This window comes from Convolutriloba macropyga, chromosome 4, assembly GCF_964194025.1.
Source record: "Convolutriloba macropyga chromosome 4, txConMacr16.3, whole genome shotgun sequence".
NCBI lineage: Eukaryota > Metazoa > Xenacoelomorpha > Acoela > Convolutidae > Convolutriloba > Convolutriloba macropyga.
In genome coordinates this window covers 70,830,637-70,844,586 of record NC_134471.1, presented here as the reverse complement: position 1 = coordinate 70,844,586, position 13,950 = coordinate 70,830,637, and the positions used below count along the sequence as shown (strand labels likewise).

The 13,950-nt window shown below is 35.8% G+C and overlaps 1 protein-coding gene across 3 annotated transcripts in view; it reads right to left on the bottom strand.

Moving 5' to 3' along the window:
- Window positions 1-3,324: 3,324 nt before the first annotated feature.
- LOC142337873 (uncharacterized) overlaps window positions 3,325-13,950 on the bottom strand; it is a 38,584-nt gene continuing 27,958 nt past the window's right edge. For all 3 annotated transcript variants that reach the window (XM_075387474.1, XM_075387475.1, XM_075387477.1), the window contains 5 exons: window positions 10,665-10,855; window positions 10,243-10,401; window positions 8,088-8,165; window positions 3,922-4,085; window positions 3,325-3,595 (listed from right to left, as the gene is read on the bottom strand). In XM_075387474.1, coding sequence (XP_075243589.1) covers window positions 3,428-3,595; window positions 3,922-4,085; window positions 8,088-8,165; window positions 10,243-10,401; window positions 10,665-10,855 — 760 coding nt within the window. In that variant the 3' untranslated portion in view covers window positions 3,325-3,427. The remainder of the gene's footprint in view (window positions 3,596-3,921; window positions 4,086-8,087; window positions 8,166-10,242; window positions 10,402-10,664; window positions 10,856-13,950) is intronic.

The following is a 13,950-nucleotide window of genomic DNA, read 5'->3' as shown; positions in this document are numbered from 1 at the left end:
CTTGAAAGTCAAACCTTTAATCAATAATTTTTTCATAAAAAGACAAACTTGTTCACAACAATTGCTTCAAACTTCGTTACAGAGCGATTTAAAATCTATTTGCATTTTTGCACAATTGATAAATGTTAGGTGTTTATCGGTTCGCTCGAGTTTTAGATGTGTTAATTACATTTACCTCGTCAAGTTTTTGGTATGGGCAATGGTGTGTTGACAATAACAATTTATCATCTGCTTACAAAAAAGGGAAACATAATACAGCTGCAAACATAGTTCATGATATTTATAAAACAGCAGGCAGATTGCCGGAATAGCTGCGAAAGAATAGACCTGCGTGCCATATAATAAAGATAGAAACAGATACAGATCTAAATTGAAAAAAACTGACGCCGCTCAAACAACTAGGTAAAAAATATTCAGCGATACGTTAATAAAGCTTGTTACCATTCATTCCGCAGAAACTTTTTATTAGGGACCTTTACTGCACATATGAGTTCCTTTGACCTTAAACAAATTCAAATAACACTTAAGTTCTAAAGTGCAAAGTCATTTTATTGAGTGAGGTAAGTCACATATGATCAAAATCTAATTAGGCAAAAAAACTTTTGCTAGAGAGTGAGAAATGACGTCACGCGAGCAAAAGCCGTTAGTGAGAGAAGTCATTCAGAAAAATTGACTTTTTCAGCTCTGCTGTGTGAACAAATGTAAAACGAAAAAAAGCGTCAGACGACGCAACAAAAAACATGGCAGGAAAATTTTTATTGACTTAACAAAAACTAGACCTTGAACGGACTATGAACGAATGGGGAAAACCGTTACCAAAAAAATCAGAACAGAAAAATTTAAAAAAAACTGAAAATCAATGGAAAAAGGCGCATGTGAACAAAAAAACTACCAGCGAGAACAAGAAAATTGGTTCAAACAAAAAACAAGGCCTGGAATGATCTATGAATGGATTGGGAAAACCATTTAGAAAAAATCAAATCCAAAAAATTGAAAAACAACAGTAAAATTCAAAGTGAAATTGCCGCATGTGAACAAAAAAACCTGAGCGAGAAAGCAAATTTTTGTTCAAACACCGTTTTCTGACTCTACTTTAAAATTGGAGCAAAAAATTTCACGCCGCAAAACCACTCTCTTTTTTGCTCTATTTCTTGTTTCGGCGTGACCAAAACCACTACTCCAATTTAACTTCAAAAATCATGAAAGTGTGAACAGATCTTTAAAAAAACATAGCCGGAAGAATTCCGGAGAGGACTCGAAGTGGAAATCCACTTAAATGCCTTCGAACTACTCATCACACAAAACATGCCTCCACTAATTTAGGATTATCTTGAAAAAAACCGTAACACAAAAAAGTGATAGAAAAATCAAATCTATTGAAATATGATAAAAAACTGATCATAATTTGTCATAACTTGAGATTCCGAATTACCTATCTCTGCCAAAAATACTTTGTCAACACTTCTAGTACCTACTAAAACAACTCATAAAAATTTTTAAAAAACTTTTGAAGCCAAATCATGAAAAAAATAAGCTCTTTCAAACAAGTTTGACTGATAAAAAAACTGGAAAAAGTTTATAATTTTTTAATATTACAAAAGCACCTAAATTCAAAGAAAAATTCTTTCCAGCCAATAGGGTAAACAAAGGCTCGCAAGACAATAGGCTAGCCATAATAGGCTAAGAAACTTGTCTAAAGTCCAGAAAAAATCGAAAAACTGCAAAAAAAATTTAAAAAAATAGTTCCAATTTTCGCCATTTTACGTCATAATTTTCAAAAAAAAAGCTTTTTATCAACAAAGATGTAGCCACTTGTGAACTAAAAATTGCTCAATTAATAGGGGTCTTTTCAGTGCCCATTTGAGGCAGTAAAACAAAACAAAATTCAAAAAATCGCAAAAATTAGCCCAAAAATCATCAAAATACATGAAAAACCACCAAAATAGCATACAATTCAAATAAATTTCCAGAAACCTTCAATCCACTACCAAAATCAGCCTAAAATTTAAAGAAAATCCTTAATCAAACCTCTTAACCGAAAAAAAAGACTGCTTCAAAATGCCGCACGTGAACAAAAAATTTCGCTCGCTTACAGAATTTATTTTCACACCTATTTCTCGCTCTCTAGAAAACAGCGATATGAACAAAAACCACTCTCCTCCGCTCCGCTCTTCACTTTTGTTCAGCACCAAAATCACTCCAATTTTTTTCAAGCTTTTCCCGCTTCAAAAATCACTCCAATAAAATTGATTAAAACATAACCGACTAACGTCGGGCGAATTGCTCTCAAATGACCGGCGAGCGGTTGGCTTGGTCAGTAGCTAGCCACGGGGGGGGGGGGGGTGCACCGGGGGCTGATGGGGGCAGCACTGGGTGGGGGGGCAAAAGCGCGGTGGGGGTGGAGCCAGTAGTGGGGGTGGGGGTCAACAAAGGGGGGGTCAACCTCTAAGAACCGCCCCTCACACCATAAGTATAAGTATAAGTCTCCAAGACAGTTTGAGCTGAAACAGACCTGAAAGGCTCTAAGAGCACATAATGCCCGCTGGGCGCTACCTGTTTATGCCGTTTTTGAGGACGAAAAGTCAAAAGCGTCAGACGAAAAATTGGTCAAGCGAAAAATCGCATAAAAAAAAGACCGACAGGACTAATATAATTGCTACAAACTTCGTTTGAGAGCAATTAAAAAGGACTTCTCTAATACTCCTCTTCGAGTCGTAAAAAAGACAGCGCCCCAATACAATTCAAATTCTTCGCAGCTATAACAAACGTTCTTATTTAAAGCTGCCTTTTCGTTGTCCTCCTAACTGACACTGCCCCTTTCTTGTGCATAAAAGCTTTCGACTTGATTGATCATTATTCTATTACTGCAACCATTCTATGACACAACCTTGCAGCTATATTTGGTGATACGGTTATTAAAGTAGATTATGATTTTCAGGAACGCTCCAATTTTTGTATAGTTATTGCTATTATGTGCCAAAGCGTGTCAACGAGCCTCGAAGACTCAAGATTTGAGAAACCGCACTTGCCTCTTAATCACTCTATCCTACAAGTAATTATTGATAGCTGGCTGAGGTTAAAAACGTGATTTGAATTTGAGCTTTAGTTCGCAAAGAATGTTAAGAATCTTACTGGTAACCAGCCGGCGCAACTTTCAGTATAGACAAATAAATCATTGATTGATTAGTTATAGTAGCGAAATGTCGCTAGACGTTAGGATATTTTGTGTCATGCTTTGGTTAGCATTTCAAATATACTTTAATCTGCTCAATTATTTGCACATTCTTTGACCTTGACGTCGCATTTTTCTTTTAAAAAAGTTGGTAAGCTATTCTCTTTCCAATTTTAAACCGAAATAATATTTTACAGATATCAACAATTATTACAGTTTTGTACAAAGCTACATATTAACAGATTACAACTTAAGCTAGGTATAAGTTTCAGTTCCTTTCTTTTGACTTTTGAGAAAATTCACTTTTTCTCTGATCTTCTGTCGTTTATTTTGTGAAAACGACCTTCCCATTTGCTGCTCAACACGGTCTATTGCAAGCTCCAGGCTTTTATTGTTTTCTGCTTCTAGTGTCAACTTTATTTCCTGAAATACCGAAGCTCATATGCATACACATACACATGCATTTTTGTTGGAAAAAATTTGAAACGTCGAAAGTATTGGCAAGAAATTAGTTTAATGAAAAAATTGGAATCTCAATTGCAAAAAAAAACGTTATAGCTGAGTGACAACACAACAAAATGGTGGGCTTATACATCAGCGCTTTTTTGAGTTTTTGTAGTCTTGGTTAGCTACGATCTGCTGTTCGACTGCTAAATAAAGCAACTTCGAGCTTGTACCATCAAGTGATTAAGTCAATGGGTTTAAAAAACTTGGGTTCTTTATACAAACTTAGAGAGATTTTCACTTACAGCTTTAACTTGGTTCATGTTTGTGTAATTGTAGTCCGGTATGAGAATCTTCTGGTACTGTTCGTGCAGTCTCCGCGTGTTCTCAATGAAGGTTCGAGTGGCGTCTATATGACTCCTCATAAAAGCTGTCAAAGCTACAGATGACGGATTGTAGTTGGTCATTGCTATAAAAATACCTCTTCAAATATATTCATGTTGATTAATCGCTCCTTTTGCTTTTAAAACAGTTTTTGCTCTTCAGTTTTGTGAGTTCATTATATCCCTCTGAGATGGGATCCGGTTCCTTTAGCCTTAGTTTCCTCCTCGACATTTCCAAATATTTTTTTTCAGCGGAAACCACTCAATTGAGTCTCAAAACTTCACAGAAAGATCACAGCCCGATAGCATAGGCAGTTCTAGAGTATCCTAGATCAAAAAGTCTATAGGACTGTGAAAGGATGACAAAAGATCTTTAATATGCCCTTTCAATTTGTCCAAGAGTTGTAATCAGTGATTTAAGTAACTTTTGCTTTGAAGACAAGATTTTAACATAAGTAGATTTGCATCAGCATAGAAAACAATTCTTTGCGAAATAGCAGCCCTTCGTTCTAAGTACGCTCTCGAACCTAGGCTCAAAATCAAAACCAACACACCAGAACCATATTATGAACCTGCTTTGACCTCATTCGGCTGGCCTTTGAAATGATGAAGAGTTATTTCCTAGATAGCCTCTAATTCCTAGTTTTTAAGCATGTCATCAATTGATGGCGTTGATGGCGTGCAGGAACGCCAAAATACGTGCTCAGTTGAGTTATATTTACGTTTTTATTAGGCACGTTTTTGAAATGCGGACTGGTTTTGCTAAGCAGAAATACGCAAAATATATAACTTCAGCTTGAGTTTCTTTAGCGTATTTGCCGAATAGAATCGAATAAGTACATACATCTCGCAGCACGATTATAGCTGTCCCAAAAATTCGGCGCTTTTCCCATATTCGTTGAAAAAAATGGGACACCTTTATATTAGTCCTAATTTTTGGTAAAGACAAATTTTTGATTGCACGCACCCCAAACTAACTTATGAGGCATCAATTTGAAGCTATTTTTTCTCACTACAAAAAAATCTCGGAAATCAATTTGAAAAAAAACTAGACATAAAATTTGAACCTTTTGACCCATTTTCTGGCATTTTCAACACATACGCACCCTTTTTTCAATTTAAAGGAATTTATTGAAAGCCTAGTGATAGCTCTAATCTGCTGCAGCCTGCTACAACGAGTGGAGTAACTAAAATCATGAAGAGGGCTTCAAATGACGTCAGCAGAGGTCATTATATACCATTATAACCACTAAGAAAATTTAAGAAGGAAAAATTGACACCAATTTCGGCGCATTTCTCACCTGACTTTTAGTAGGGAGCTGCTGCCACTGGAGATCAGATGCTTAAAATAGAGAATAAAAGAAATTCAGATCACGCAAAACGAAAGTCAAGGGCGCAAGAGTCAATCGAAAAAAGACCAGAACTTCTACACAAATAAAACAAACAATTTTGTTTTGCAATGACATGCCAGTCCCCAAAACTTTTCGTGTTTTCAGACGTTTTTTAACAAAAAACTTTCCTTGATTTTCCATATCGATCTACATTTTGTAATCTCAATTATTGACTCCTGCTATCTAAATAACTTTATTTCAAAATTTAATCAGACTATATGATAAATTCTGAATGCTGAAACATTGGAGGAAAATTGAAACCAATGCTTGCTTTGTGAATTTCTTAATAACAAAACAAGTTTGATTTTATCATGTTGAACATTTCAATGCGAATGGCGCTATGTTCCTGTTGATTTTTTATTTTATGGATCACTTTGTGTTATCGCACACGTTTCCTTATAGTGTTACTTAAGAAGCATCAGAAACTTAAGTTCATTGCCCAAAACACGGCAAAATTTCTCAAAAAGATAAAAAATTTGAAGATTGTGGTCTGCTGTTCGTTGCTGAGTATAATAAAGAAAACATACCCGGCAGATTGCCGGAAAATAGCCGCCGTTGATTCCCATAACTTTATTGGGATTGAAAGAAACGAAAATATCACAAAAAATTGATTTTTGTAAAAAAACATTTTTGAGTGCGATTTAATTTGATGGTCATTTCGTAATTGAACATACTCCTCTCTCAGTGAGAGGCTACAGGGTCTAGTATCAAAACCAATAAGCATTATGGATAGTAACTAAAACATATGAGAACAATGTTCAAGTACCGGGCATCTAAAAATGGGGTTTATGGGTTTATCCCGTTTCTATTTCTGACTTTGAATTTTTCTATACTGACTCTCTTCATTTTGAATTGCTTTGCTGAGCAGCTGCTGTTTAAAAAGACATTGAGCAGAATGACAGAAGAGTGGAACTAGCCTAGAGAAGTCAAAAAGATTTCACGCAAAATGTCGAAAAAGCGGCAAAATGGGTAAAGCGAAACATTTTTTTGTTCGACGAAGTAAAAAACATAGCAGGACAAGTCCTGATGTACCATTCAAAGAATTTTCATTGATTAAACAAAAAACTAGACCTAGAACGGACTATGAATGGATTGGGAAAACCATTTATAAATCATAAACCGACAAATGTCGGAAGAATTGCTCTTGAACGACAGGCGAGGCAATTTAATTCATGGTCTTCAAGTCTAGATCAATTTTTCTTTATGAGTGCAAAAAACTTTGACCCCGCCGGGATTCGAACCACTGCCCTCTCGCTCCAAGGCCACCCTCACTAACCATTGCGCTACGAGGCACTTAATTATTTTTTGCTGCAACCGATTTTATATTAGCAACTTCGGAGCACTAGAGATCACTCAAAAATGATGCACGAAAGCGTGAAAAAGTCACTTGAAATGTCAAAGAATGTTCTAGAAGAAAAGCGCAAAATTGTCAAGCGAAAAATTTGCATAAAAAAAGACACACACGTTTACAATAATTGCTATGAACTGCGTTCAAGAGCAATTAAAAAATACGATCCAAAAAAAATCAAAAACATGCTCGGCAGATTGCCGGAAAATAGCCGCCGTTGATTCTCATAACTCTATTGGGATTGAAAGAAAAAATCAACAAAAAATGATTTTTGTATGAAAACATTTTTAAGTAGATTTATTTTGATGTCATTTCGTAATTGAACATACTCCTGTCTCTCAGTGAGAGGCTGCAGGGTCTAGTATCAATACCAAGAAGCATTATAGATAGTAACTAAAACTTATGAGAACAAAGTTCAAGTACCGGGCATCTAAAAATGGGCTTTATGGGTTTATCCCGTTTCTATTTCTGACTTTGATTTTTTTATACTGACTCTCGTCAATTTGAATTGCTTTGCTGAGCAGCTGGTGTTTAAAAGGAATTTGAGCAGAATGACAGAAGAGTGAAACTAGCCTAGAGAAGTCAAAAAGATTTCACGCAAAATGTCGAAAAAGCGGCAAAATGGGTGAAGCGAAAAAAAAAGTTTGTCGAAGTAAAAAAAATAGGAGCGCTATGATAGCCGGCTGAGAAGATGAGGGCGGCTATTAAAAACAGTAAAAATCAAAGTGAAATTGCCTCATGTAAACAAAAACCCACTAGCGAGAAAGCGAATTTTTGTTCAAACACCGCTTTCTCACTCTACTTTAAATTTTGAGCGAAAAAATTTCACGCCACAAAACCACTCGCTTTTTCGCTCGACTTCCTGTTTCGGCGTGACCAAAATCACCACTCCAATTTGACTTCAAAAATCATAAAAATGTGTGAACAGATCTTTAAAAAAAGACATCGCCCCAATACAAATCAAATTCTTTGAATTGTAAAAACGAGCGCTATAATAGCCGGCTGAGAAGATGAGGGCGGCTATTAATCAAATTAACGATTGATTCTTCAGGCAATGCGTAAACGTTAAAATTTTTCCAACAACTTATTTTGAACAGCAATTTACTTACGTTTGCTAATGTTTTCAATAAAAATGGTCTGTTTTTAGAAACCAACAGAACAAATATCCGAAACATAAAATTTGTTTTTGGTTGTTTTGAGAAGATAAGGCATGTCCATAGTGCCTATTTCTCTGCTTTTCTTGAGAGTTCATTACTTGAGAAGGTCTCAGGGAATATCGAAAATATGAAAGAACTAGGCTCTTTTCATTTAAACTTGATGGTAATATTTTGGATGGATTGATAACTCACCATCAATCGTGTCCTTCTCAACTACCATGGATGCAATTGACTTGGGCTGAATTGTCACTATTTGGTGGAAAACACGATCTGAAATAAGCCAACGCACATTTAACACAAAAAAGTTTAATATACAGAGGGAGAAATCATATTCAGGAAATTCTCATGGTGAGCTGTACCTTTATGGACAAATGTGGTTGGTTTATCTTAGTTGACAAATGAATAACTGCTTTGAATACATTCGATAGAATGATCATTCAATATTTCTCTGGGGCCTTCACACAGCAACAGATGTCGTTTTCCCAACGTCAAATGTAATCAAAACTACCCCAGGCATTGCAAAAGAGTTATCTTGCAAGATTCGTACTAACTCGTACTAAGTGATCACATTTCAGTACAATTTAGTAAGAATGTTGCAAGATAACTATACCATCGTACTAAATAGTTGTCTTGCAACAACTTACAAGAACTTGTAAGATAATTATTCCTGTAATCAGTCGTACTAAAAATTACCTAATTAAGTCAGAACATTAAAAAATTAGCCAGCAGATTGCCGGAAAATAGCCGCCATTGACGCGCACATCGGGATTGAAACAGAAAAAGAAAAAAGAAGAGATAAATTGACCGAATTTTTGTTTTCGTTTTTTTTTCAGTGTCAAGCGTGTTCTAAGTTGAAAACAAACTTTCAACTGCTATTTTTGCTAGATTAAATTTATCTCTTTGGCTCTTTGGCGTTAATTTTGCCAAAGCAGCACCAATCCATCTTCACAATTAGTTGAAGCTTCCACCCAAATCCGATAATTGAATTTCATTTAGTTGCCAACCGCTATCAAAAATTTTGAAGTAACAGGTGCGAAAATGAGAAAACCAGTGATGGTAACCGCGAATTCTGGACTCAAATTAAAGCCTACCACATTTATATTCAAACTCCAAACTCCATCTCCGATTGTAAGTTACTGTTTGTGATTTATGTTTCAAAGCTCAGAAATTTGTTCTCGAACGTTTATTACAGTTTTAAAGATTTAAATGATCTCACTAAAAATAAATTTTATTATGAACCCTATCAGAGAAACCAAAATTGTACTAGTTCAGTATGCCTAATGGTTGTTTTGATGTTTCGCAAGATTAGGGCTAATGGCAGCCAACCTCGCCTTTTCTGTTTAGTTTCAGTAAAAAGCGTATTAGAGAATGTGAATTCGTTCTTAGTTCGTCTGACAAACTGTTATCTTGATATAAATTGCAAGCTTTCAGCCAACTACTTGCTTAATATGTTAATTTTTTCAAGGAAACTTATTAGGGAACGTGAAATAGTACTTAGTTAATACGTGGAATTGTTATCTTGTCAGAACTTGCAAGTTTCGTACTGAAAGAAGTAAGATACTAAAAGTTCTTGTGAGCTTTAGCAAGAGTCGTACTAAGAATACTTATCTTGCAAATTCTTGCAGGAGGTATAATTATCTTGTAGGTTCTGTTTAAAAAAGATCTTACAAGATTCGTACCAAGGACACAGAAACTTGCAAATTAACTCAGTAAGAATTAGTACGAATCTTGCAAGATAACGATTTCTGGGTGACTGGGGTATGTGCAAATAGCTGATGCAACACTTCATCATTAACATGTACCACAAACGGACTTAAGTCGGATGAAGTGCTCTCAAAGGATAGGCGGTGTGGGTTTAAAAATTTTTCATGGTTGCCAACCTAGATTGGCTCGAGCCCGCAACTTCCCAAAAAGCAGTCTGGATCTTACCCATTAAGCTACATTGGTTTAGAACACTTTATGTTAGCAAGAGACATATTTTCGGAATGAGAGCACAGTTTAAATCACGGAAAAAATTAAGAAGTCAAGCGTGAAAAAGTCATTTGAAAGCGAATAATAAGAAACAAAAAGCACAAAAACGGTTAAGCAAAAATTTTGCATTAAAAAAAACGACAAAATAAAGTGCTTCAAACTTCATTCGAAAGCAATTGATAAAAATAATATCAAAAATTGCGATTACAATTCACTTGCCGTTTCCTAAAGTCAATGTGTTAAGCTGGACAAGTGAGACTCTTTATGCAATCTTTTTTTGGAAATTAATAACTCTTATTTTGATTTACATTCTTCTCCATCGTTGAGAAATTATTAAACTCAGTTTGGGAGCAGAAATGGAGAGATCCATTTGTACCTATGGCTGTTGCTGTTTCTCTTTCAGCGTAATACTCCTCTGCTGTCATTTGAATTGAACTGCGCTCCGCTCCAATTCCATGCATTTTTGTTTTCTCTTTCCCATTCTTATATTTTCCTTCGATTGAGCTTGACTTCTTCAGTCTTCTCTCTGCTTTGCCTAAAAAATACTAATTAATTTATTATCCGGCTACTTTTGACGAAGAAACATTACCCAGTCATGATATACTCAAAAAACTCTCTTCGCGGGTTGTGTTCACATAATTACTTTTCACCTTTACGAATAAAACAATTGGTTATCGTAGTTTAAAACTAATACCTAATTTATTTGCTGTTGGTCACCGCTAGTCAGCTAAGAGGGTCAAAAGTTGCACAGAAGACGACTTAGTAGATGCTCTTTTTAAAACTTAATTTCAGACTTACTTTCCAAATTTGGCGAATAGGATGGAAAAGAAGCTGTGGCATCACTTTGACTATCCGAGTAATCATCAGTCGTATCTCGTGAGACGCTGGAGACGTCGTCTACTTTGCCAGCCCTCCTGTCTCGCGCCTCTTCATCTCTGCCTTTCCCTTCCTCTTCTTTGTCCATCAAAGTTACGTCTGATTCACTTTCACTGCAAAATGCGATCTCGTTTAAAGGTTGACTTCATAATAAAAAGTTCTAATGAAAGGTTGAGACGTCACTCAACAAGAGATGCCATATATTTTACGCAAGATTGAGCTGATGAGATACCTTACGACTCAGAAGTTCCTGTTCTTTCAGAATTATCATAGGCGGCAGACTGCCGAAAATAGCTGCAACTAGACTTGCCCGACATATAATATAGAGAGAAACAGATAAAGATCTGAACTTGACGAAGTTACCCATTCAACCTACAAAACCTATTCAAAGTGAAAAAAAAATTTAAAAACACATCAACAACACTTTGAGGCCAGCGAAAAAATCGAAAACGAGACTCAATTAAAAGCAAAACGACAACGAAAAGGAGAAAGCCATTTTAAAGCTCCCACCTAATCAAACTGACAATTGTGAAATTTGATATTGGTTCGCACCTAAAATTAGCTCTTAAATCAAAAACCGACTAAACATCAAATCAAAAATTCTTGAATCTGCTTTGAAGTTCTCGTTTCTCTTTTTTGAAAAAATCTGATTTTTTTTCACACGTAAACAGAGCCGGCTAATTGCCGAAAAATAGCCGCCGTTGACGCGCTTTGCGCATATCGGGATTGAAATAGAAAACGAAAAAAAAGACGAGATAGAAATTGACCAATTTCTTTTCTTTTCCAAAAGTAAAAAACTGATCTAATTTTGCGTGCTGTTTCAGATTGAATTTTAAACCTATACTTAATTCAACTTCTAAACTGAAAGCTGTTGAGCCTAATACTAGTGTCAGCTATCAATCACTCTAATAAACTTTGATAACCTAATGCTCTATGACTGAATGACCGGGCTTTATCGGTTTATCTCCCTTCTTTTGATTTTGCTATTTTGACATTGAACATATTCAACACATTGCGTAATTCAATGCTTGAAAGAATTCAAAATCAATTGAGTTGAAACAGTGAATGAGGTAAGACAGAAGCCTACGTGAAAATAGAGACTTATGTAAAACGAAAAACGTGATCAAAAGGTAAAGCAAATTAAAAAAAGAGAGCTACTAAATAATAGCCGTTGAGAGGCTGACGGCGGACATTAAACGACAAAGAACGATGATATGCAATTCAGTAAGGATTAGGCATCAATTTTAAAACCGACATTTTCCTTGACATTGAATACTGCCTTAAAGTACAAGAAAACTTAGCACACAAAAAATTCAGGAACCACTTTGAGTTCGAAACCAAAACTGGTTTCACTAGTTTTCGAGGCATCCTCATAAACAAGCATCTAAGGAAGGAAACAATTCGTTCAGATGCTAAAGATTCATGCAGATGCTCAAAAACAGTTAAAACAAAAGACATTAGAAAACAAATTTGAAAAATATTAGAAAAAGACGATGGCAACTTAACCACATAAAGTAACATACCCGGCAGATTGCCGGAAAGCAACCGCAATTGATTCCCATATCACCGATAGGGATTGAAGGAATAGAAAAATAATGGAAAATTTATTGTTGTACAAAAACATTTTAAAAGTGCTTATTTGATCGGATTTCGTAGTCAGACATACTCCTGTTTCTTAATGAGATGATAGAGGGAATTATCACACTGCCAAAAAAGCATTGGAGATGTTAACAAATACTTATAAAAACAAAGTGCAGGTAGCGGGCATCTAAAATTGAGCTGTACAGGTTTATCCCGTTTCTATTTAAGATTTCGTTTTTTTTGATAATGATACTGTTCATTTAAGATTGCTTTGCTCAGGAACTTCTGTTTAAACGCACTTCGATAACAATAAACGAAGAATGAATCTAGCGTCGAGAAGTCAAAGAAGATTTCCTGTAAAATGTTTGAACAAGCGGTGAACTAAGGTGAAGCAAAACAAATTTTTAACAAAACGCTGAACATTGTTTACATTATGGACGAGAGTGACAGTGAGAATGTCAACTACCAGTTTCAGTGAAATGAACTTGAAGGAAAGTTCAAACAAACAAAATTCACGCAAAAGCGCGATTGTAAAGTGTCTTCAGCAAAACAATCTCAAACAATACAATTCAATTGAAAAAGCATAATACTACATGAATATGGATACAAAAAATAAAGCAGCACAAAAAACATATAAAAAGCATGGATATGCCAAAACAGCAAAAAAAACTCCAAATCCCACCTAAAAATAGTTAAAAGAAAAAATCTATAGCACACTTTCAGTTAGGTATGTAGACCAGGGAGAAAAAACTCGCATGAAAAAATGAAAAGCGCTTTGAAAAGTCGGTGACAAAAAAACTGCTGCCCAAAATCACTTTAAGCTAAAGAGAGAATAGTGAAACTAGCCTAGAGAAGTCAAAAAGAAATCACGCAAAATGTTGAAAAATCTGTGAACTAAGAAAAAACTAAACATATTTTTACGCCCCCAAAACAATTTAAAATTGCTGAGCTGTAAAAAAAAGATAGGAACGCCATATTATCCCGCTGAGAAGACGAGGGCGGCTATCAGAAACAAAGCTCACGTAGTCTATTCAGTTGAAACAGGTAGTACCCAGCAGGGGCTCAGAGATGCTTGTATTGGGGGAGTGTGAGGTGGGGGGGGGGGGGGGGGGTGTTAACGGTGAGTGGAAGATTGAGTGCAGGGGAGGGTAGTTCAAACGTTCAAGATTAAGAACCACCTTTGCACCAAGAAATTGTCTTCTCAGACACTGGTTAGGGTCAAGGCTCTAATAGAACTTAGTGGCCCACCGAGCGTAACCTGTTTATCCCGTTTTTGAGGACGAAAAGTCAAATAGTTCAGACAAAAAATCGTTCAAGCGAAAAATCGCATAAAAAAGACCAACAGGGCTAATACAATTGCTACAAACTTCGCTTGAGAGCAATTAAAAAAATTTAGGGCCGCTATAATAGCCGGTTCAGAAGATGCGGGCAGCTATTAATAACCAATACTGACTAATGTACGACCATTGCTCTCAACAACTGCCAGACGCCTGCCTTGTTTGGTTGCCGCTATATTTAAAGAGCCCAGCTTAACAGGATAAAAGGTGGCCAGAAAAGTTCCAAACCTCGTAAAATTGTCCAAAATAAGACTCCTCAAGAGTTTAAAAGATTTAAAAGACCAAGAACT